Genomic DNA, 26,622 nt, shown 5'->3' with positions numbered 1-26,622 from the left:
CTGGCCAGAACATACACGGTATATATACAGTTACAGAACATTACAGTACAATGATTCTTGATATTTGTGGATACTTCTAGAATCTCCTCAAACTGAATATAGAAATTAATATTTTACAGCTCAGGTAAGTTTTGAATTCGTGACTCTCCATGCAACAGTCTAGTACCATAACCGCTACACCACAGTGACGGTGCTACTCAGCTTCTTCTGCGACAGTATTCTTGGTGACACAGAAATGTGAGACAGTCTACTTAAAAAAGAAATGGGAATTTGGACTACACAGTGATCCACGTGTCTGCTGTGGACCAAGGCAAAGGTGCATGAAAACACATAGAAACAAGAAATAATTAGTTCAGTCCCTACAGAAAGTATCGATAAGCAAATCAGAGATGAATCTCCTTTATTTAGGATTCCCAACAAATGTAATGAGCTGGAATCAGTTGCTTCCTTGGCTAACTCTGGCTTTCATTACTGTGTGGCACAAGAGTCATCAGTCCAAATGAGTAGATACATAATGCAAGCATGCAGACAGGAACGGCGTAAAATAAAAAGGATTATCGTTCTTATATTGATAAAACTATAATGCTGGTTTCTTAGGGTGAAAACAGAGTATTTGCATCTTAATCATGGTAGGATTTGCTATGAGAATTCAACCACAAATATCTTAATGAAAGCTGAACATAGAAATGTATGGTTGCTGGTGGAAACCAACACATTTATCATGAAAATGGTGACAACCACTGCTAGTCATGAAGTGGTTCGTAGCAAGAACTGGGACTGAGTCAGAGGGCAGCCCTCAGTGGTTTTGTTACTTGGACACTGCACTTCCTTTACTAGAAAAAGCTACCTATAGCAACTTGACTAGTGGTGGCAAAGATTTTGCTATGGCTTTCTGTAAGGGACAGTTCGGCCCGTCCAACATGCAGGTTGGTTGTCCTGGGGTGGCATCAGTTCTGTGACTGCAGGAGGGCTACTGTCCCGTTTCCTTAGCTTAAATTTGAAACTAAAGGTCCCGGAAACTGGTGCAGATTTACATCATCTTGTGTATGTTATGAATGAAATGATTGTTGATCACAAAAATTACTGTGCTCCTACCATTCGGTGGACCTCCACTTAGGCAAGTTATTGACGGTTTCAGTTGGTTTGGGAAGATTACTTTCAATGTATAAATAAATGGATTAAATTCATAGACATTTTAATCAATTGATGTACAGTCCTGAGCCTCCCATGAACTCATAATTGCATAATCACTACAAATCTACAATGGGAAAGGTGGTTTTCTCTCTCTCTCTCACTCTCTCTCTCTCTGCTCTCTCCCCCCCCCCTCTTCCTCCCCCCCCCCCTTCCCTCGGTCATGCACACAGTTAACTACTGTAGCTATCACAATTAATAACATGTCAGACAAATTATACAAGATTACAGTGGAGTGAGCGTGAGACATGCTTATAGTGTTAGTTAAGACACTGGAAGCACGAGACCAAGTTTTTCAGTCCTCAAGGAGATTAAAATTTGTTGGTAATAAACTTAAGTGACAAAAACATCTCTAATAATTAAATAAAGTAGTGGAAACTCATGTTTACTTAACAGAGTGGTGTAATTAAATCAAAGGTAACAGGAACATTAGCTCTCAGATCCAGGGATTCATGTACAGGATAAACAGGGACAAATATTTGAAAGCAAAAGGGATGTGTCTAACATTAGACAAGGTCACAGAGTCTTTAAGACAATAATCCGATGAGAAAAAAATAGAAACAAGAATATCCCATACATGCGAATTAATGATGATACTGAGAAGTTAAAAAGGTAAGGAAACGAGAGAATGAAGCAATAGCACTGCCTCAAAAATTGAAAATCTCTTTTTCAGTTGAGTTTGATCATGCAACACAGAGACCACAACCTTGTCACTAGAGTTCTTGCCACATGAATACTCTTTACAATTCCACAACATCCAGTTCCACATCACTGGCCACACAAGTGACAGCACAGCGGCCAGTTTTGCTCTTTTGCCATGGAATGCACACTCTGGATCATGTGGCAGTCTTTCTACGCATGGGGCCACACAAAATGTTCTGCCACTAAACATACAGAGGGCTCTACCACAGGGTGTGTGAGAATTGTTGATGAGATTCAAAAGATCTGTTGATGAAAAGATTTCGCTATAAGTGGTCGGACCCAGTCGTGGGACACGTCACACCAAACTGGTTTGGTGAAGCAATGGAAGGTATGTTGCTTAAGTTTGAGGCCTGTGTCTGGGTCATGAAGGAGATTCTGCAATTGTTGATCCGAGTCTTGCACCTCGGCAATCCAGTCATAATCGAGCCAGGCGGAGGAAGAGGAAATGCGCAACCAATAGTCTGCGACGATGTTGTCAGTGGCTTCGACGCAGCGAATGTTGCTCGTGAACTGTGAAGTGAAATTCAGGTATTGAAAACACCTGGGGGAGGAGTCCTCAGATGGGTTGCATAGTATGTCAGCCAACCAGGAGACAGTGATCCATGTAAACAGTGAAAGGTCTGCCCTATATCTCTTCTCAGAAGTAGTGGACTGCCTCATATACATGGGAATAGCTCACAATGACAGGTTGACCACTTATGCTGTATGTATGAAAGTTTACAAGAGGAAAACTGCCGAGGCTAGGGAACGCCAGTTATCTCCTCGTAACACAGCACTGATAGTGAGGTCGCTCATGTCCATTGTTGTAATAAGTTGGGCATCAAGAGACTATGAGCCACTTTAGTCACACGTGGTAAGTCATCTCTGATTTTTATCAAAAGTGGGTTGCGTAGGATGTGTCCATTCGAGGCTGCATCTTACTACAGTATTCTTCCCATGCAGTGTTCAGTACTTCGGTCAGAGGAAGGAGAGTCTCAACTGTTTGTGGGATGTGTGTCCTGTAGAAATTTATGATACCTAAGAATCTGCATAACCCTCAGTATGTGGAGAGAGGTGGCAAGAGTCGTATCTGGTCTGTCTTCTCTGGTGTCGAGGGATGCCTAGGGTCTAGGGTGTCTACGTGTTGGCTGACAAATGTCACGTGGGCTTGCTGTAACTGACATTTGTTTTTGTTAATGATGACTCCACGGGACACTAGTCCCACAAGGACTTGTTGTAAGCCTCGTGCTCTTCCGCTGATGGGAAGAATGTGAGGATGTCATATATGCAGGCATAACAAAATGGTAGACTGAACAGAACTTTATCAATAAAACGTTGCCACATTTGTGAGGCATTTTTTAACGTGTGAGGCATGTACAAAAGTGTAGTGATCACTGTCTTCAGTATGTCCTCTTCTGCCATGGGAATCTGGAGGTATGCTGTTTTGTAGTGAATAATGCTGAGTATTTTGGTGCCAGCTAACATTTGAGCTTTATAGGAGACACCTAGGGACTGTCTGATGGGCGGGCAATGCTTGCCTCCATTAGCGTGTCTACGGTGGCCTTCATCACTCTAAGTTTGTGGGGAGGGAGGTGTCAAGGACTACGTCGGACAGGTGGGGCAGGTGTGGTATTTATACAACGAAACAGTACCATAGTGAACAGCACAAACTGCATGTTTCCTGATAGTAGGCCGGCCGGAGTGGCCGAGCGGTTCTGGGGGCTACAGTCTGGAACCGCGCGACCGCTACGGTCGCAGGTTCGAATCCTGCCTCGGGCATGGATGTGTGTGATGTCCTTAGGTTAGTTAGGTTTAAGTAGTTCTAAGTTCTAGGGGACTTATGACCACAGCAGTTGAGTCCCATAGTGCTCAGAGCCATTTTTGAACCTGATAGTAGGGTGCACAGCTGTGGCCGAAAGCACACCACTTAGTAGAGCAGGCTCACTGGGTGGAGTGGTGAATATACCATCAGAATCATGCACTGAAGTTAGATATAGCACTTCACTAACCTGTTCTGATTTCTTGCAGAGAGGCTCTGGAAGTACGGTGGCATCCTCTGAAGAGGCAGATGTGTGGTGTGGCTGTTGCGAACATTGTAGGACAGCAGGGTTGTGCTTGGAAGCGTGAAGTGATGCTGCAGTGTCAACAGTGCACTGCTGAAGATCCATGTTTTTTGCATCTTTTGATGCCATTTGTGGTGTGTAGCGAAGAATAGTGTACATCAGAGAGCAAAGTTCACGGAAGAGTGCTAAGCACTTTAGGAGGTGGTCCAGTGGTGTACCTCCTTGTGATGAAGAGGTGGGAGATAGATGGGAGTGTTTGGGGAGAGCTTTGCTGACAACTCCAGTGATTGGCTGCTGACTGCCACAGCATAATAACAAACTGTAAGCGGGATCAGGAAGCACTTGACAGTTATGCAGAAAGTGTGCTCCCAGGACTGGCTTGGCAACGAGGAAAGCCCAGTGCATGTGACTCTCCGCCCCTAAGTCCAAAGTGATTGAGGCGGTGCCAGAAACTGCAATGACAATGAGAGAATAGTTCGTGCTCGAAATAGCGGGAGGATGCTGATGACAGAGGCTGTGTTAACAGGGAAGTAGATTTGTGTCAGATGGTTGTAAACAAATAAGTGTGAGCTATCAGAAGGGCGATATGAAGTGGCAGAACTGTTTAGGTGTGGTTGATTATGGCATCTTGTGGTTGTAGAATGGCCTGGTGCATCTAGGGCAAGCGGCCTCTGTACTCGTTTGGGTAAGCACAAGGCACTCTGCAGTTGCTAGCCTCCTGCCTGAATTAGCTGTGGAACAGTGGACAGCGTTGTCTCTGGAATGGCATCTGTAAACAGTGCTGGGGCAGGGCAGCGGGTCAGGGAGGTGATCGTATTTGCTGTATTGTTTAGTGATTGTTGTTCGTTGGCACTGTGAAGGTCACATGGTGTGGCGGTGGGAGGGGCCCAGTGCTGGATTGGCGGTAGTCAGTTAGCCTCATTTGCCTCGTAGCCAAATGGGGCAATGGCCTTGCTGATGGCTCAGCAGCTGCTTATGAGAGTACATTGCAGCACCAGGGTGTGAACTCGGTCTGCGAGGTGAAGCTTGGCATCAAGGAGTCATCCTTGTGTGACAGCACTGTGGTGTGGATGTGTGTGGGAAGTTTCAAAAGCCCCAGTGTCCAGAGCGTGAAATCATGCATCAGAGTAGGATCAATCTCCACACACAGGCGTCGCCAGAGTGAGGCTGGCAGATTGTCTCCGAAAGTTTCTTTGTGCAATACTACGTGTAGTTGCTGTTCTGGGGAGCATGAAAGGTGCCAGAGCAACAAAGCCTTAGTCGTTTCGTACTTGCTGTGAGCGGGTGCTGCCAGGAATAGGTCACGGTTTATGTCCACGTCATCACTGAGGTGGCTGAGTAAGATCAGAAATCTCATGTTGCCATCAACAATCCCTTGGGCAGACATCAAGCACTAGCATAGAGTGAACCATACTGCTGGAAGGTTGGTACAAAATGGTGGCAGTCTAAAATTAGGCAGGGTGGTGTCGAGACTGTCTGTGGATTGTACATGTGGGACCATCCAGGGCACAGTGTCGACTGACGCGCCCAGTGCAGGAACAACACAGCATGTAGTATGCAGTTGCTGCATTTCTTGGAAATGTCTGTCTGGCGGCAATGCGGTAGCATGAAAGTTGGATGGTGCAGATGTCACATGGTACGGAGTATACACCTTGGCCAGTGCACTATACTGATGAGGCAGTGGTGGAAGTGCGGTGCTGTGTGGCTCAAACCCCATCGTGTCAGGCACGGAGATGTACAATGCTTGATTGATCAAGCAGATGCGCCCCATCTCTGTGAGCGGCATACGAGATCAAAAGTGCGCGGCTGGCATGGATGTGTTGTCAGACGTGCGTTGGTACAACACAGATGGAACCTGAAGCAGTGAACGCTGTAAAAGTTCAGACCCATGGAGCATTTTAACACTGTATGCAGAAAGCACCTGAGAGATGTGAGGCACGAGGTGTGTGGCGGTAGTTAGGTTAAACATCTTACGCGGTGTGGGAGGCACGGCTGGTATAGTTACGTTGTTGCCGCATGCGGCTCAGAAGCTAAGCGTAACTTGTTTGTGAAAGTGTCAAGAATGAAAGTAACTGAAAAAAATTACTTTTTATAAGCCAAAACCTAAATCTTCAATAACAACAACATTCTTGTTCCTGTTCTGTTTTTGGACTTGTCATGAGTGTGCACTTGGTTACTGTCAAGTGGCATAGATATTGGTTTACATACACCCTATCGTATGAAATCTGTTGAGAATTTTCTCCTCACAGTGTGTATGCTCCATCCATAGATAGCCTTCTTTGTGGTTCCAAGAAATTCAGATACGTGAACAATTTGTAGCTTCAACAAGATCTTTTAGCTTAATTTTTTCTGTTAAACTGTTTTTGAAAACTTACTTCTTGTGAATTGTTGCTGAAAATTAGCACATTGTCCACATAAACAGGAGCTATTAAAATGCCTGAACCCTGATTTTTGTAAACGACACAAGGTCAGCTGTTGATCTTGTGAAGCTTGGATTCAGCAGTATACACTGTCTAATTTCAAGTTCCAGCAACAACCACCTTGATCCGTGAACCGCCTTCTTCAGTCTTTTTAACAGCAGTATCTTTCATTGCCTTCTGTAACTTTCACATGAATCTCTTCATATAAGCTGTGACAACATCTAGATGATCAATGTAAGGATCGGGTTTAGTAGTTTGAGGTAATGAGCGAGTGTGGCACCCTGAAAATATTCTAAGTTCGGATTTGGCATGGCCGCTCGGCTAGCCGGAGTTCGGCAGGCCAGCTGCGTGGTGCCGTATATTGGCCGTTACAAGAGGGGTAGCCCCAGCACATGGTCCATCGGCCGCACGGCTGGGAATTCCTTGGTGACACTGTGTTGATGAAAGAGACTTGTACGTAGGGAGTGCCAAAGACAGCGGACTTTGTGAAACCTTAATGGCAGATATTTCACAGTTCGTATACAAATTAATAGTAGCCAGATGAATCATGATACCTCAAAAAGAAACATGTATATTACCATTATTTGCACGACAATTCTGATGGTGCAGTCAGATTTTCAATATCTTTATTAGTTTGAAGTTTAGTATCTGATGGTAAATTATACAAGTAACACCCAGCAACGAATTTCCAAAATCTAAACAGTTCATCCGATTTCATCGATCTGTGTGTCTTTAGAAAGCTATTAGTGTAAATCTAAATTGATATGAATTAAAGGCATGTAACTTAAATAGTACGTGAGTTATTGGAGGTCAAAGTGGTGGATTACTATCGATCTTGTCAGGCCATAAGTACTCCACAGTTAAATGAAGATACGGTAGCAGCATGCTTATAAATATATTGATTCATCTATGTCTTTGTTTATATCCGATATATAATATTCATGAAGAAATTGGTTAAATATTCACTGTGTTTTAGAAATCAGACACACTAGGCTACTAGCCTACCTACTGCTTGCTATTCCTTTGATATAGGTTTATTTGATTTGTTTATGGATTTAATAATGTGTGTTAGAGCATGTTTATGGTTCAGCCGTAGAAATATTTATTTAATTTCAAGTTATTTATATGTAAATTCAGTATTTGGTATGTGTTTCAATATGTTTGTGTGTGTTCATTGGCTTGGACACATGGTGGGAGCGCTCTAGCCAATCACAGTGCTCATTACTAAGGGAGGCAACTACTGTAGTGAATGGAGAGCTGGTTCTGGCAGTGCGGCAGTGCTGGAGAGTACGGTACAGGACACGGGAGGTGCTGGAATATGGCACAAGGGACGCACGGTTGTGAGAGAGATTTGGAGTGTGGAGCAGTTTGCACGTGGTCGCAAGAGATGGAAATACTTCGGAGTGTGGACTTATGAACTTGTGAGATTTCCGTGGCTTGTGCAGTGAAGACGTAGTATGTGTTTAGAAGTGAATATCTCAAGAGTTATGTTATCATTCATAACTAATTACATGCAGTAGGAATCTATTGTTTCCCTGTTATTTAACTTATATTTTATTTAATTGCTGGACCATCGACACCAATAAGTGTTTTGCAGAAATATACCACATTCTCAAAAGCACTTCTACTAGCATACTCATCATTTAAAGTCGTTAAGATAGTACATGCAAATTTTATTTATTGCAATCTTTTATTTATAAATTTCTACATTACATTCGTGATTGCTGAGTGATAGAACCTTCGACCATTCGATTCATGTGTATATTCATCTTGTATACTGTAGACTCGGCAGTATTTGGCTTGTAATGCGGCAACTATGTATCCCAGCCCCTAGACAACGAGACTAGCCAAAACTTTTAATATTTCTACACTGAGGCAGTGGGTACGTAGTGGAGGGCCACACACCACACCATCATTACTATTATTTTTTTGAAAGCCCACAGCAGCTATGGCAAATAAATATCTGAATGAGTTATAACTGGTGCATATGTTTCACCATACTCCAGGCCTTGCTTCTGAGCACAACCATTTATTACTAGCCAAGCTTTATAGTGTACAATGTGGCCATCCAAATCTTTCTTTGTTTTAATCACCCATTTTGCATTTATTGGCTTCTGATCTGAAGGTGAGACAGCAGACTCCCATATGTGATTCTCATTAAGTGATTGTACCTCTTCTTGTATTCCTTTCAGCCAGTTTTCAGCATTGTCAGACAGTGTTCCTTCTTCCAGTGACAGAAAACCAGTCTTGGATGACTGTTCAGACTGATAAGTTACAAAGTCATGTAGCTTCTTTGGGTTCTGAGTTCTGGATGCATTCCAACCTTCTTTTCCTTTCTTACTTCCCCTCTTGGGGTACCAGTTTATCTTCCCCATTTCCACCATTCAACAGCTCCATTGCATGAGCTCTTCCCTCTTCCCCTTTCCCATTTGTCAAAACTGTTACCACAGTTAGTCTGAGGCACTGCCAACCCAGGAAATTTCCAACACTGATAGGATAGTTTCGAATAGTATAGTTTGGTATAGAATGTTACACTGTAGTATTCATTGAGAAAATATGGATAAAGTAAAGTTAAGGGACTGCTACACAATTAGTAAGCACATGCTGGATTCTAATGCTAATACCGTACATTCGACTGGAATTGCTTTTAAGTATGGATGGAAAGCAAATCATGATAAGATGGGTTCACTATATATGATGTGATTCAAATTATATGTAAGGTCAACAACGTAATTATACTATAGTCGTTACACTAAGTTAATCACAAATTACTATGATTACTCAATTACAAGTGTGGCAGATGCAAGGGTACAGAGATATGAGTTAATAATTTGGGAGTTTGTGAGACAATTTCCCCATAATAGCTGATATAATTGAGAGATTGTGCTTATTTGGTAGGCAATTAAGTTTAAGTTATGTTGTTAGGGTTTGTCAAGAGCACTGAACTGATTCTGGGTTTGTTGTGTTTGGATTTTTTGTTAGAGGCGCTCTTGTGGCGTCGTCCATTGAAGAAAGACCATCTTATGATGAAACCATATCATCACAAGTAGCCACAGAGTCTACAGCGTCGTGCGTCACATCATGGAGCCCCTTCATGAAAAAATACCATTACAATGGTCAATGCTGACCTAAGAGTGTTGAAAAAAGTGAAGGGTGAGTCTGCCAATAGACTTGGGACAGCTTAGTCATTCTTTTATTACTAACAAGTTGTAATTTGAGTTGTGAATTTAAGTTTGTTTGTAATCTGGCAAATATCATCAGATAATCTTCCAGAACAGTTTTTTTGTTAAAAACCAATTTTGAGAAAGAACTACTTTGTCAGGCATGTCCTTAAGTTGACTTGTCTGTAGGAGTGTCTTAAGAATAAAGAATAAATGAGTTAAAACTTCAAGCATGATGCAGCATTTTTTCGGGCAGCTCCTTGTTTATTACATAGTATCTTGTGAACTGTGTGTGGTACCACGATATAATTTTCTCGGTGCATTTAGCAGCATGTATGGATAGGGTCTGTGAAATTTATTGTGAATGGTGTTAGTAGCACAGAAGTAATAAATTTAAATGTCATGCATGATGCGTCAGTTGTTCACATTTCTCTGCTTATGACGTCATATCCCCTGAGCTATGGCAGTTAGGAGGTTCTTGCCCCCACAGTGATTGTTGTTTGACGGTAAGGGATGTGTGTTTCAAGTTTGTTTGAAATCGGCCAAGTGGTTTAGGAGGAGATGTGGAACATACATCCATTGTTACGAGGGCTATTCAGAAAGTAAGGAACGTTTTGGCATTAAAAAACAACTAAGTACAAGAAATACATTTTATTATATACATCTGAAAGAGTGCCTGATATTCTATTTTTCCACATAGTCACCAAACAAATTGAGGCAATTATCGTAGCGGTGGACAAGCTTTGAAAGACTTCCGTCATAAAATTCTGCCGCCTGAGACTTCAGCCAGTGAGTCACACTTGCCTGGAGTTCTGCGTCGTCATCAAAGTGCTGCGTTGCAAGCCCGTTCTTCATCTTGGGAAACAAGTGGAAGTCGCTTGGTGCAAGATCGGGGCTGTAGGGCAGATGAGGGAAAATTTCCCATTTGAATGAATTAAGGAGTTCTTTAGTGTAATTTGCCGTGTGAGGTCGGGCATTGTTGTACAAAAACAAAATTTGTGGTAGCCTAGCTTTTGAGTGACCATTTCAAACAACAAAGTTTGTGAAACTTATGGAAAAGAAAGCAAAAGCTCCGTTATTGTGAAACGATGGTTTTCACAAATCATTTCATCAACTTTAGCGACAAGATCGTCAGTCACAATGCTCGGGCGTCCACTCTTTTCTTCATCATGAATACTGGTTCGGCCATTTTTAAACCGAATCCATTTGCGGATGGAACATTCTCATTACGTTGTTTCTACATCTATATCTACATACATACTTACTCTGCAATCCACCATACGGTGCGTGGCGGAGGGTACCTCGTACCACAACTGGCATCTTCTCTCCCTGTTCCACTCCCAAACAGAACGAGGGAAAAATGACTGCCTATATGCCTCTGTACGAGCCCTAATCTCTCTTATCTTATCTTTGTGGTCTTTCAGCGAAATGTAAGTCGACGGCAGTAAAATTGTACTGAAGCCAGCCTCAAATGCTGGTTCTCTAAATTTCCTCAGTAGCGATTCACGAAAAGAATGCCTCCTTTCCTCCAGACATTCCCACCCGAGTTCCTAAAGCATTTCCGTAACACTCACATGATGATCAAACCTACCAGTAACAAATCTAGCAGCCCGCCTCTGAGTTGCTTCTATGTCCTCCCTCAATCCAACCTGATACACAGTTCATGATAAATTTTTATAGGTTTTAGCTTTTCTGCCAGCAAAAACCTTATCACAGACTGCACCTCACAACTGGTGGGATTTTTGATTGCAGTGCACATTTCAAATTCAAAAATCGAAAACACCAGATGCGCGGGGATGTTCCCGCTGTCACGGATAGATGCCGACTGAGCTGCCGAGTACGTACATGCCAAAATAGAAGCGATTGGCACGCCCCTAGTGGCGTCAGATTGAAACATTCCGTACTTTCTAAATAGCCCTTGTAGAATAGCATTGCAAGAAGTGTAGATAGAAGTTATAAATGAGGAGTCATGAAACTTATATGGGAGCAACTGAGTAGACTTTATATGTTACAGGGGAAATTCCATCAAAGAGTGTTACGACAAGGGTCAGAGGCTGTGTATGCTTTTATAGACTCAAGATATGGTGTGCAGCCAATTCTTTGCATGTACAGGAATGGTAAGGGCAGGCAGCCACTTGGAAGCGATGGTCTATGCCTAGGTCAAGTGAATTCACAGAAGGAATGACTAACTTTTTTTTTTTTTTTTTTTTTTTGTAGAGGGGTGAATAAAGGGACATTCACATTGAAGAGCTAAAAAGGTAATCACACAGTATCTGCCCACAGAACAGAGTGTAAGCACAGCTCTTAAAGAGGTAAGAAGCTGTAGAGTGACTGTCAGTCACATGTTTAGTGTGTTCTCCAAAATAGTTATATAGAATTACCTGGGCACCACTGTTTCCCTGCTTTCATATTTCCACACCTTTGACTTATCACAAATCTGAGGTTTGAGACTGTACAGAGTGGTGTAAATAAAAAGCTCAGCATGTAACTCCTTATGGTAAAGAGAAACCTAAACAATTTTTTAGTAAATTGGAGGTACTTTTTTGCTTTTGTGATCAGCAAAAGAAAGAAAGAAAGAAAGAAAAATAAAGGTAGTTAATTCCAGTAACCACAATATAACCTCATTAAACAGTTCAACTGCTTCTCATATTTTCTCTATGAAAAGGGAACAATGTGTACAGAAATCCCATACAAAGGCAACAATAAAATGCAAAATCGAAAAACCATTTACTGTATTATAGGTTGTAATGAACAAAGGATTTGATCAGTTGGACATACACAAATATTTTGTGAAGTATAACTCTATCCTATGTGTATGCTAAATTGCTTGATGGTTATTTATTTTCAAAAATTAAATTAGATTATGTCTTAAGGAATTTTAAATTTTCGGAAAAAAAGTTCATTGAAATAACTTGAAAATCTACTGTTATTTAAAGAATAATGGAAAACCCAAGATGGACTGTAACAATACCAGAGAAGGAAAGTTGCTACTCACCATATAGCGGAGATGCTGAGCTGCGATAGGCATAATAAAAAGATTCACACAGTTATAGGTTTCAGCCATTAAGGCCTTTGTCAGCAGTACACACACACCAACACACACACACACACACACACACACACACACACACACTCACGTGCGCGCAACTTGCACACACATCTGCAGTTTCAGAGAGCTGAAACTACACTACGAGCAGCAGCACCAGTGCATGATGGGAGTGGCGACTGGGTGGGGGTAGGAGGAGGCTGGGGCGGGAGGGGGGAGGGATAGTTTGGTGGGAGTGGTGGACAGTGAAGTGCTGCAGTTTAGATGGTTAGACGGAGGGTAGGAGAGAAGGTGCAGAGGTGGGAGGGGGGGGGGGTAAGTAGCGGAAAGGAATATAAAAAGAGAGAGAGAGAGAGAGAGAGAGAGAGAGAAATTAAAAGACTGGGTGTGGCGGTGAAATGACGACTGTGCAGTGACTGTCACTGTCCTCACCCATCCAGCCCCCTCCCTGTTCCCATTCCAGCACTGCACAGTCGTCATTTCACCGCCACACCCAGTCTTTTAATTTCTGTTTATTTCTCTCCTTTCCGCTACTTAACCCCTCCCCCTTTCTCTCCTACCCTCCGTCTAAACTGCAACACTTCACTGTCCACCACTCCCATCATGCACTGGTGCTGCTGCTCGCAGTGTAGTTTCAGCTCTCTGAGACTGCAGATGTGTGCGCAAGTAGCGCGCGCTGGTGTGTGTGTGTGTGTGTGTGTGTGTGTGTGTGTGTGTGTGTGTGTGTGTGTGTGTGTGTGTACTGCTGACAAAGGCCTTAATGGCCGAAAGCTATGATTGTGCGAATCTTTATTGGGCCTATCGCGGCTCAGCATCTCCGCTATATGGTGAGTAGCAACTTTCCTTCTCTCATAATGTTATTTAAAGAATACTTGTTTTTAATGTTATGCAATGTTGCAGTTAATTAAGAAAGATGGATTACAGGAAATCTTTCATCTCAGTGAGAGTATCTGTGGTGTAACATGGTTTTCTATGGCGTAGTGTGTTTCACTTGTCTCCTCTTAAGCTGGCTAAAGATGTTTGTGGAAACTGAAACCATAGTTTAGGCTGAAGTTAAGTATGGAACATCATACTATGTGCACCTTTATTTGATGTACATGAAGACAGATGGAAAAGGAACTCATCTAAGCATATTGGCAATGCATGGCGGCGAATGTGCATCTCCACTGTGGAGGCCACTTACATTCTGGACTTGTAGCTTGGCGTTGCCGTGGAAGTCAAAGAGGAAAGGGATGCTGGCAAGAATGTAAATGATGGAACAACTAAGGAATAGTGATGAGAACAATCATTCCATCTCTAATGCCAAAGTGTTGCATATACATGGTATGATCTATTGTGAGCCACAAGTTATGAGCAATCTGTTTCACGTGAAATAGTAAAAGCAAAAGTAAAGTTGAAACATTGCTGTTGCAGTATAGAAGAATTACCACAAATCTGACTGTGTAATTTCAGCAGCTTAAATAGATCAGAGCTCTTTTCCAGCACCCAGCCCAAATGCTAAAGCAGAACAACTCACAAAGTGTTGTTTAGTGCCACTGCATAGCATGTCTGCTAAAGCAATTAAATTCAAGAATGGCGACCGCAAATTACTCATAAGGTAAAGTTGGCTCACATATGCAACCAGGTGACAGAATGTACATGAAGTGCAATACCACAACAGTGTAACACTCCAATACATAGTAAAGCAAGGATGAAAAACCAAGCAACTAAATGGGGCTTGAAAATTTTTGTTGTTGTGCATTCATGTTAACTATCATTCTTTATTACAAAATGAAAATATTTATTGCTCAAGAATATGTGGTATCCATACCCAAAGCAGTTTTAAAGAATTCTTTAGAGTGCATCTGCCTCACAATACATTTAGTCCGTTGTTAAGTTTGTTGTCAATTAACAAGCTTGGTACAAAGACCATAGTTGATGTTATAAATATAATACTGACATATAATACATAGCCATTGACATACCTGAAACATATATTTGTTGTCTTGAAGCTGAAGTGCCAAGTTCCACATCATAATGAATTACTGTGCAAATTATCCAGAAAAGAAGTAACTGACTAAAGCTAAAAAGTACTTTCTGAAGCAGCCAAAACAAAACAGGCCAGGGGACATCCTAATTAGGTACAAACAAAGTGAAAAAAACCTGTGCAGGTAAATAATACAGGGTGATTCAAAAAGCATACCGCAACTTTAAAAATGTGTATTTAATGAAAGAAACATAATATAACCTTCTGTTATACATCATTACAAAGAGTATTTAAAAAGGTTTTTTTTCACTCAAAAACAAGTTCAGAGATGTTCAATATGGCCCCCTCCAGACACACGAGCAATATCAACCCGATACTCCAACTCGTTCCACACTCTCTGTAGCATATCAGGCGTAACACTTTGGATAGCTGCTGATATTTCTCGTTTCAAATCATCAATGGTGGCTGGGAGAGGTGGCCGAAACACCATATCCTTAACATACCCCCATAAGAAAAAAATCGCAGGGGGTAAGATCAGGGCTTCTTGGAGGCCAGTGATGAAGTGCTCTGTCACGGGCTGCCTGGCGGCCGATCCATCGCCTCGGGTAGTTGACGTTCAGGTAGTTACGGACAGATAAGTGCCAATGTGGTGGCGCCCCATCCTGCTGAAATATGAATTGTTGTGCTTCTTGTTCGAGCTGAGGGAACAGCCAATTCTCTAACATCTCCAGATACTGTAGTCCAGTTACAGTAGCACCTTCGAAGAAAAAGGGACCAAAAACTTTATTGGCTGAAATGGCACAGGAAACGTTCACCTTAGGCGAGTCACGTTCATACTGAGTTGTTTCCCGCGGATTCTCAGTGCCCCATATACAGACATTGTGACGGTTGACTTTCCCGTTAGTGTGGAAAGTTGCTTCATCACTAAACGCAATCTTTGAAATGAAAGATTCATCTGTTTACATTTGAGCAAGGATAAAATCACAGAAATCGATTCTTTTAATCTTATCAGCTGCAGACAGTGCTTGAACCAATTTCAGACGATAAGGTTTCATAACTAACCTTTTTCGTAGGACTCTCCATACAGTTGATTGTGGAATTTTCAGCTCTCTGCTAGCTCTGCGAGTCGATTTTCCTGGGCTGCGAACAAATGCTTGCTGGATGCGTGCTACATTTTCATCACTCGTTCTCGGCCGTCCAGAACTTTTCCCTTTGCACAAACACCCATTCTCTGTAAACTGTTTATACCAACGTTTAATACACCACCTATCAGGAGGTTTAACACCATACTTCGTTCGAAATGCACGCTGAACAACTGTCGTCGATTCACTTCTGCCGTACTCAATAACACAAAAAGCTTTCTGTTGAGCGGTCGCCATCTTAGCATCAACTGACGCTGACGCCTAGTCAACAGCGCCTCAAGCGAACAAATGTACAACTAAATGAAACTTTATAGCTCCCTTAATTCGCCGACAGATAGTGCTTAGCTCTGCCTTTTGTCGTTGCAGAGTTTTAAATTCCTAAAGTTGTGGTATTCTTTTTGAATCACCCTGTATAATGCACGCAGTTGTTTGATGATCTTCAGTTTTTGAATTTACAGGCTCCATAAATGCCAAGAGTGCAGTAGGTAAATATACATACCGCTGTAAGTTTGGATAATAAGTAACTATCTAAGTATTCAGCCAGAACAATACAAACACCATCTTTCCAATTATATCCAGATAGGCATAATACCATACCTACCTTTCTCTACATTTTTATGAAAAAATTAAAAATTCTATACCACAGAATATGAGAGCTAAAATTACCATTGATCTGCCTCAATATATTTTATCACTCACTCATATTTATCCTACAAATGTGTTTGTTCATTTCTGCGTTTCACTTTTTTCATCCTGGAATGTAACACATGTGTTCCACAGAAGTTACACAAGACTAAAAGTCTCTCATGCTCTACTGACTTCCATTTCCATTGTCAGAGATTATTCTCCTAGTGTGAACAGCTTGGGTCAAATTTTACAGCAGTCAAAAATTGTCAGTGCAAAAAATTTACATTAAAAATGTTGTATTTGTTTTCACACAGTTGGTGGGTGATGGTTCTGAAATCTTACAATGGGTGATTTGTTTCATTTGTGGGTGATACTGTTATCTGGGTCTAAATATGTACTAGACACACAAGATTTTTAGAGGAAAAGTTGCCCCATGCCAACAAGATTCCAAAATTATGAGAAAGAATGCAACATTTGTTGTAAAAGCAAAATAGTTATATTTGAAGACTCCTGGCCATGTGTTTGTACAATAGATAATTATTTACAAGTAATAGTATGAGCAGTGTATATATTTACAAGTCAATCATATGCAAACTTTCTGCCACAAAAAGTCGCAACATTTTGTTCAGATTGTCTACGGTGCTGAAGTCAATAGCATTGCGGTTATCACGGAATGTGTGCCAGACTTCAGGAAAGGCACGCGGTATTATATGTAGTATGCGTACACCTGTAATAAAAAGTTATTTTTACTATACTGCAAATATTTGAAGAAAATGTAAAAAAATATATATATATATATATATATATATATATATATATATGAAAACAAAGATGAGGTGACTTACCGAACAAAAGCGCTGGCAGGTCGATAGACACACAAACAAACACAAACATACACACAAAATTCAAGCTTTCGCAACAAACTGTTGCCTCATCAGGAAAGAGGGAAGGAGAGGGGAAGACGAAAGGAAGTGGGTTTTAAGGGAGAGGGTAAGGAGTCATTCCAATCCCGGGAGCGGAAAGACTTACCTTAGGGGGAAAAAAGGACAGGTATACACTCGCACACACGCACATTATATTGATATATATATATATATATATTTTAATGACTTAAAGCAAGATACATTTCAGTGACTTTTCAATGTATTTCTCTCTGGGAGGTGGTGTGGGAGAAAAGCTGACTAATACCATATCTCAAGAAACCCAGTGATATTCACTATTTTGTCGTTGCGTTATTTAAAAATACAGATTTTAAATGTTACAATGGATAAATGATTTTGGACTGAAATTACGTTTTTTTTATTGGCTGCAGAAAGCGCTGGGACTCTAAATACTCACAAAAATGTAACATTACTGTCATAAAAGAGCGTAATTTGTTGTTCATAGCAAAAGTTGAATCCAAGGAAGCTTTTTTGTATGCTCTGTTTTTCAATTCACAAATCAATTTTTCAACTTAAATGTAATTTTTATGAATAGTTTTAACTATAACTCTAGTAAATTAAAAATTCACAGAATTTCATACCTAACACATTTTACTTTTAGTCTTTAGCTTTGATAAATGGTTCACTACACCAAAAACATTTACAGTGTGTATTCAGACACACTCCAATTTCTGCACAGTATGTGTTACAAGTGTATTAATTATACTTATTTTTAAAGTATTATGTTAATAATGTGCTATAACTATCACACATTCAATGGCAGGCTATTAAGGAGTGCAGTTATCTGCAACAGAACTGAAAACCAAATTCTACAGATCATCTAAATTTGCACACAAACATTGAATAAATACAATGCCATGCAATGCCAGTATGGATGATATGCACAGATTACTTGAAGTTACAAGAGCCTAAAATTTACATTGAAGTAGTGCTGAAGATTCTTATGCTGGAAAATAATGAACATGTAGGACTGAACCGACTAATGATTGGTGTGAAGATTGCAATTGCTAAAAATTTGTTGCACAAAGCTTGAAGAATTATGTGAATGGTCCTGAAAAATAATCATATTGCTAAAGGAGTCAATATACAATACGAGGCAGGTACAAGAAAATCACATTGGAACAATGTGGGAAGATGAATTGAAAATTCAGTAAGGGAAACTACTGAAAACAACAGTAGCATGAGGAGAAAAAACTAACACATTCCATAAGTTAAGATGGAAAATGGCACAGTAACTAATGACACAGAGTAAATTATATAAGCATTGCACAATTACTTGAAGTGAGTGTACAGTTCAATGGGCGAATAAAATACGCACGTAATGAATTATTAAACATCCGCAGCTCGTGGTCGTGCAGTAGCGTTCTCGCTTCCCGCGCCCGGGTTCGATTCCCGGTGGGGTCAGGGATTTTCTCTGCCTCGTGATGACTGGGTGTTGTGTGATGTCCTTAGGTTAGTTAGGTTTAAGTAGTTCTAAGTTCTAGGGGACTGATGACCATAGATGTTAAGTCCCATAGTGCTCAGAGCCATTTTTTTGAATTATTAATAACAACAACATTCTGAAGATAATGTCAGATGAGGTGCACAAAGGCAGTGAAAGTATGGAAAAAGGAAAGGCATGCTGTAATTATTCTACTTCACAAGAAGGGATGCAAACAAAACAAATCAGGCCTTTCTCCTCCACATAACGTGCAAAACAATCACTACAATTTTCTATAGCAGCACAGAACCACCATGTATTTTAATTAATCAAAGGAAAAAAATGGCTTTTATGTAGACATAGTAAAATGATTATTTATAGGCTGAGAACTACATTAAAGACTAGAATGGAGTAAAGAATGTGAATTCTCATACTGCATGGGATTCAATGTGGGTTAAGCCCGTACCTACGTCTGTACTAGCAGCCCTGAAGAAAGAAGGTTTTCAAAAAAATATAGATAACATGGACACACCGCTACCAATGGATGCTTGAACATAAATGCAAATGCTAGCCAAGCATGCAGGTTACACCATGAATGACACTGTTCAATGTCATATACAATGGAAGTGCCAGATGTGGTCAGAAGAGTGTTCTGAGTAGTTGTGTGTGCTTTATGTAAGAGCTAAGTGTATTCAAATCTGCGTAAATTGTTGGTGCCCTTATGGTGTGTGGCTGCTTCCATAACCAAAGGAGACGAAGTGTTTGGTGTCTTAAGAGGCTCCTATCTAAGATTTATACCCAGTAGAGGGTAAACAGAAAAGCATTTGCTAAGTTACAATGTGAACAAAAGGGTGGCTCAAGTGATTTTGATAGACTGTCACTGAAGAAGACTATGACAAAGGATACACGGACAAAATCTGTGAAAGTCACTGCAGAACTGAATGTTGCACTCGTGAACCCTGTCAGCTTGATGCACCATGAAGGGAGCACTATAAACTGGGAATTCCAGGGTGAGCTGGAATTACAAAACCACTCAGCAGTGATATAAATACCAGTAACAGAATACATGGTGCTGAAGCCATAAAACCTGGACAGTACAGCAATGGAAGGAAGTCACATGGTCGGATGAGGCTTCTTTCACATCGTTTCGAAATTCTGGTCGATTTTACTGAAACAAGGTGTGGGTTCGGTGACGACTGGGCAACCTTATCATGGTATTCCATGGGCCCCACTGTTACTCTGCAAGGTTGCATTACTGCTAAGGATGAGGTAACTGCTTTCACCCATCAGGTCCATCCCACGGTACAGTGTTTGTTCCTCAATGGTGATGCTGTGTTCCAAGATGACAGAGCCTAGTTCACTCAGGTCGCACTGTCCAGATCTGTTTTTGCTGGTACGAAGATGTACTGTCGCATCTCCCCTCACCTCCAGACCACAAAGGCTCATATCTCAATATTACTGAGCCTTTGTGGTCTAATTTGGAGAGAAGGCTGTGTAATCGCTATCTACCTCCACCACATTACCTGCACTTGCCACTATTTTATAGGGAGAATGGTATAAGGCAAAACCAAAAGAACCTGCATTTATCCGTTCTGAAATGACAGAGCTGTTTTGAATGTCAACGAGTTTCCTACATCATATTAGGCACGACAATGTGTTGTGTTTATGGTGTTTTCATATTCTTGTCCAACCCATGCCTGTTTCAATGCTGCAGCTTCCATTAGACTCCATCAGGATAGTGGGAAATTCATGACAAAGGGGAGTGAGGCAAGGAGATTCCAAATCACAACACTATTCACAGAATTCCTAGACAAAACTTTCACATTCTTAAAATAACAAATAATGGCTGAATTGAAGAGGATGCAAAGTGTAGACTGAATATAGCACGGAAAGCATTTCTGAAAAACAGGAATTTGTTAACATCTAATATAAATTTAACTGTTAGATGTCTTTTCTGAAGGTACTTCCGTGGAATGCAGCCTGGTACGGAAGTGACGTCAATAAGCATTTAAGACAAAAAGAGAATAGAGGTTTTCGAAATATAGTGCTACAGAAGAATGCTGAAGATTTGATGGGTACAACGTGTAATTAATGAGGATATAGAGAAAATAAATTTGTGACACATCTTGACTAAAAGACAGAATAGATTGATAGGACATATCATCAGACATCAAGGGAGCGAAAGAGAGGAATACAGCAAACAGGTTCAAAAGGATGGTGGTGGGAGTAGTTATTCAGAGATCAAAAGGTTGCACAGGATACGCTAGCATGGAGAGCTGCATCAATCTGTCTTTGGACTGAAGACAATGATTACTACTACTACTAAAACTACTACCACAACCACCAGTTGTTTTCATTGCTAACATTAAGAATTTATATCTGCACATACAAACATACAACTATAATTAACTGTTTCAGTTATGACTCATTATTAACTGCAATGCTTTGGTACATTTTGTGTTGTTATATTAAATAATGCGTACATAAATAAATGTGAAGACACTGTTGTCCACTGTGTTTATCAGATGATGGCTACGCTCTATTACCTCTTATTAAGAAAGGAATGTGGTCATCCTCAATCCCTGATGCAGTAGACATGAGTTGGAAATAACGTTGTTCAGGCTTCCCATTCGAGTATCTCTGTAGTTGTTTCAAAGCAGCTAGGCGTTCCTCTGTACTTGCAATGTGTCGGTAATACTGTTCGGTGTTCGAAAAATAACAGTAGAATACAGGATCAGGAGCACCCAATAAATCAAGCAAGACCAATACATCCTGTAAACAACAAAGCACACAATTAACAAAATCCACTATTATCGTCTCTGAGTTAGTTAGGTAAGTTTGTTTTACTTGTTACATAGATTACATACAAGACAAATATGGAACATGGAAGTTTCATAAGACTTCAGGTCAGTGTGAAAATTTCACTGAAGAGAAGTGAAGAGTATCACAGGAAGGAGATTTCTGCAATTGTGTTGCACATAAAATATTTACTTTTGATTGTCCTTATGATTATCCTTATTTGAGAAAGTGGTGGGAGATAAATTTTAATTTCTCTGTGCCATTCCTGCAGGGTACTGCTTAATTTTCTCTTCTAAATTACTAGCATTAATTTTCTCAACTTCTCTTAAAAGATGATTATTAAAAATGTCTCATGGCATGAAAGACTGAAACGAGATCTGAGGTGGTTTGTTATGGTTTGAGCACATGGCCGTTCATCTGTGCAATGTTCTGGCATTTGCCAGCAGGCTGATGGGTGTGTCAATGGAATGTGGCGGTAGCGGCAGGACCCATATGCTTCTGTCAGATTTGCCAGCAACCAGGCATGATTGCTGGACTACTGTTGAAATTGCTCGTCAATATTTTATAAAGTTTTAGTCTTCAGTTACTTATTTTAAAGTTTATTTGTGTTAATATTTGCTGTAAAAGTAACTTATTAGTGGATTTCCATTAATCTCAGTCTTCCTTCCTGTGTTATTGACTCGAGTGGTCTGTTATTCGTGAGTGTGCTTACATTGTTCATCCAAGCCTCACAACTCAGTAGTGTGTTTACATTATGCGGCGTGCAGCTGCAGCTGTAGCAGTTATAAAGCTAAGTACTGACAAACTTATTTGTGCACTGTTATAGAGTTATTAAATTTAATAGTTTTCAGTGGCGTTTTGTGCTATTTGTGGTGAAATAACAATTTAATCAACTTTTGCAAACATTCACTCACTGTGTTTAAGAGTTTTCTGTGCATTGAAGTTGTTTAGTAAATTTCGTGCTTTAGTTTTCAGCTGACGTTTATTATTGTTTCTAGTGAAATATTTCAGTAAAATTTTCATTCAGTGTTTTTAACTTCGCTGAGTGTTCCAGTGACTGCTTGAATTTTTCGTTTTAGCTAGTAATGTTGTGAAGTTTTGTTGTATTGGTATTAGTTAATGTGTAGCAGTATTAATAGAAGTAGTTGCTTTCTTAGTAGACAGAGAATTTTGAGACCACTATTGTTAGTTCTGTAAATAGTTCTACTGGTGTAACTGAACTTTGGTAACATAGGCTTATAGTTTTTTTCATTAACTGTAAAATTTTACCATGAGTAAGAAGTGTGGGCTCTGTCGTAGGTTTGTGAGCAGTGGGTTATGGCGTGGGATTTGTTCAAGGTACTTTCATTGTGGAGAATGCAGTGGGGAAGCCATTGGGCATTCTAGCGAGATCCTCTCTTGGGAATGCAGAATTGTTGTTGTTGTTGTTGTGGTCTTCAGTCCTGAGACTGGTTTGATGCAGCTCTCCATGCTACCCTATCCTGTGCAAGTATCTTCATCTCCCAGTACCTACTGCAACCTACATCCTTCTGAATCTGCTTAGTGTATTCATCTCTTGGTCTCTCTCTACGATTTTTACCCCCCACGCTGGCCTCCAATGCTAAATTTGTGATCCCTTGATGCCTCAGAACATGTCCTACCAACCGGTCCCTTCTTCTCGTCAAGTTGTGCCACAAACTCCTCATTAGTTATGTGATCTACCCACCTAATCTTCAGCATTCCTCTGTAGCACCACATTTCGAAAGCTTCTATTCTCTTCCTGTCCAAACTATTTATTGTCCATGTTTCACTTCCATACATGGCTACACTCCATACAAATACTTTCAGAAACGACTTCCTGACACTTAAATCTATACTTGATGTTAACAAATTTCTATTCTTCAGAAACGCTTTCCTTGCCATTGCCAGTCTACATTTTATATCTTCTCTACCTAGACCATCATCAGTTATTTTGCTCCCCAAATAGCTAAACTCCTTTACTACTTTAAGTGTCTCATGTAATTCCCTCAGCATCACCCGACTTAATTCGACTACATTCCATTATCCTCGTTTTGCTTTTGTTGATGTTCATCTTATATGTAGTAGAAATAAGTTGATAGAGGAGCAGGAGTGTAAGATCTGTGCCCTTCAGGTGCTATTACAACGTCTAAAGAAGGAACCAGGTAGGTTGAGGAGGGTGAAGGGTGGTGGGGAATGGGAACTGGAAATGGCAAGAAGGCAGCTACTAGGAGGTGGTATTCAGACAGTTACACTTTACGTATATGCAATAGATTTGACCACCTGTCAGAGTTGAGTGGAGAGAAGCCTCTTGTATCTGTAGATGTAGGGAGCATGCAGTAGACATCAGCAGTAAAGAGGCCTAGGTCAGCTGCAAAGTCTTAACAGAAAGAACAAGGTCACCTGCATTGTGAAGCCTAGCGCAGGGTTGGCTCAGGTGACTGACAGCATGGGGGAGCTATGTAGGAATTTTCGGACGAGGATCAGGTAGTGATAGTGGGTGGAGTGGGGAACAGTCTTGATAGGGACGAGGAATACGATGTAGGTGGTCATCTGGAAAAGATAGCTACTCCAATTGGTGGCTCTAATGTGCATTTCGTGCAACTGTTTCAGCGTCATGATGGGCCTCATCCTGATGCGACTGTTAGGTGTGTTAATATGGGGCTGGAGAAGGTGCTGATGGTAGAGGACATGGGTCACATTTAAGTGGTGCCAGTTGAGTCTATCAGTAGATCGGGTTTCACTAGGCATGGCCTGCACCTCCATAGGTATGGGTAGGGGAGACTGGCAAAGCTTATAGGTGACAGTGTGGTGGGTGGTGGTAGGATCACTCATGGAAAAATTTCTGTAGGAGTTGGTGTTAGAGCTGCATCTTTTCTGGATTGAAGTCAGCTGATAGGTATACCTGCTTAAAGGAAATCCCTCTAACAGGGCTCACCTTCAGTGGACATCATGTTTCCAAGTAGGGAAGGAACTAGCATATTTCATCAAAATATAAGAGGTTGTAGAGATAAAGTTAGTGAACTGCTTGTAGATGTTGACTCTGAAATTATTGGTATATCGGAGCACTACTTAAATAATTTGACAATTCAGAGGCCTCCCTTACCAGGATACAGATCAGCTGGCTGTTTTTCGAGGAGTTTCTTGCGGAGTGAGGGAGTGGCTATGTACGTAAAAAAAGGTATTCCATTTGAGTTCACAGACATATCATGGCAGTACTGCACTGGACAGATATTTCAATGGTGTGCAGGGGCAGTTGAATTTAGTGAAACTAAACTTCTAATTGTTGTTGTTTATAGGTCCCCTAACTCTGACTTCAGAGCATTTCTGCTCAAACTAGAGAGGGTTCTTGACTCACTTTGTAGGAAGTACCAGAAATTAGTTGTATATGATGGTGCAAGAAAAAGGATGTTGATAGATCTCCTAAAATCATATGATCTGATGCAGACTGTTTTTTTTCCAACTAGGGTGCAGCCATAGACAATATTTTTACTCGTTCTTCATTACTAGATGGCCTTTCAGACCATGATGCACAAATTTTAACACCAAAAGGCCTTTGTACTCAAACAAATGTCACATATAATTACAATCTATGTAGGAAAGTTAATCCAACAGGAATAGAGTTTTTTAAACCTAGTCAAGGACCAAGAGAGCAGGATGTTTATAGTGCCGATAACATAGATGATAAATATAATGCTTTCCTTAAACACATTTCTCATGCTCTTTGAGAGTTGCTTTCCATTAGAACATTCAGAACGGGGTACTAGCAGTAAAAGGCAGCCCGAGTGGCTGACTAGTGGGATGAGAATATCATGTAGAACAAAGTGGGAATTGTATCAAAATGTTCAAAATCAAGCTACAGTAGCCCATTAAAAACAGTACTGTAAGGTGCTTAAAAATGTTATTAGGAAGGCACAGAGTATGTGGTATGCAAACAGAATAGCTAATTCACAGGATAAAATTAAAACCATACGATCAGTTGGGAAGGATGTGTCTGGTCAGCAGCACAAGGCCGACAATATGTCAGTTCATAGTAAAAATATTTCTGTTTCTGATAAATCAGATATATGTACAGTATTTAACAATCATTGTCTGAGCATTGCTGGTGAATTAAATAAAAAATTAGTTTCTACAGGGAATCATATAACTTTATTGGCAAATGCCTTTCAGAGATTGATGTCTCAAATACTCCTCTGTAATACAGTCAAGGGGGAGATTGAGTCAATAATTAAATCACTGATGACAAATATTTAAATGTCTGCTTGTGTCTGTATATGTGTGGATGGATATGTGTGTGTGTGTGCGAGTGTATACCCGTCCTTTTTTCCCCCTAAGGTAAGTCTTTCCGCTCCCGGGATTGGAATGACTCCTTACCCTCTCCCTTAAAACCCACTTCCTTTCGTCTTTCCCTCTCCTTCCCTCTTTCCTGATGAGGCAGCAGTTTGTTGCAAAAGCTTGAATTTTGTGTGTATGTTTGTGGTTGTTTGTGTGTCTGTCGACCTGCCAGCACTTTCATTTGGTAAGTCAAATCATCTTTGTTTTTATATATATATTCCTTATGTCATTTCTTGTTAACAATATTAGCTTATTCCCAAGAATAAGCTGCTTTCATTCAGTTAACACTTGGCAGAAATCAAACCTGCATTTGGATTGGACTTCCTTAACTCTTGTGCAGAAAGGTGTGCAGTATACTGCTGCACCTATTTTCAATAAACTACCACTCGAACTCAAAAATCTTAGCAGTATCCACACACTTTCAAATCAAAACTGAAGAGTTTCTTCATGGGTCACTACTCCTACTCTGTTGAGGAGTTCCTTGAAAAATTAAGCTTATTCTTGTTGTGTTGTTGATTGCGTTTACTTAAACTTACGACTTGACTTTTTCAGGTTCACAAACATTTTATTTTTATCTGTTATTACTTTTATGTTCCATAACCTTGGAGATTTGATCCTACGGAACTTGACGTAAAAAAAAATAAAAAAATAATACCACAAATGTCATTAACAGTTAGCAAAAAGTTTTAGTAATACACAATTAAGCACTTGTGACACAAACAACTAAAAGTACAAGAAATTACAATCCATTAAATTAAAAGAGCTTAATGAGACAATTATTTTAGTGTAGTCTGCTTATGGATATGAAGTATTTAATTAATTAATTAATGGAA

At 40.5% G+C, this 26,622-nt stretch overlaps 1 protein-coding gene across 3 annotated transcripts in view; it reads right to left on the bottom strand.

The window, feature by feature from the left end:
- Window positions 1-16,770: 16,770 nt before the first annotated feature.
- The window catches only part of LOC126458584 (glutaminyl-peptide cyclotransferase-like), a 77,036-nt gene continuing 67,184 nt past the window's right edge, over window positions 16,771-26,622 (bottom strand). For all 3 annotated transcript variants that reach the window (XM_050095720.1, XM_050095722.1, XM_050095721.1), the window contains exons 5-6: window positions 21,205-21,430; window positions 16,771-17,024 (exon numbers count right to left, since the gene is read on the bottom strand). In XM_050095720.1, coding sequence (XP_049951677.1) covers window positions 16,870-17,024; window positions 21,205-21,430 — 381 coding nt within the window. In that variant the 3' untranslated portion in view covers window positions 16,771-16,869. The remainder of the gene's footprint in view (window positions 17,025-21,204; window positions 21,431-26,622) is intronic.

Source organism: Schistocerca serialis, chromosome 2 (genome assembly GCF_023864345.2).
Source record: "Schistocerca serialis cubense isolate TAMUIC-IGC-003099 chromosome 2, iqSchSeri2.2, whole genome shotgun sequence".
Taxonomy (NCBI): Eukaryota; Metazoa; Arthropoda; class Insecta; order Orthoptera; family Acrididae; genus Schistocerca; species Schistocerca serialis.
The sequence above is the reverse complement of the archived record's forward strand: the minus strand, read 5'-3'. Positions and strand labels throughout refer to the sequence as shown.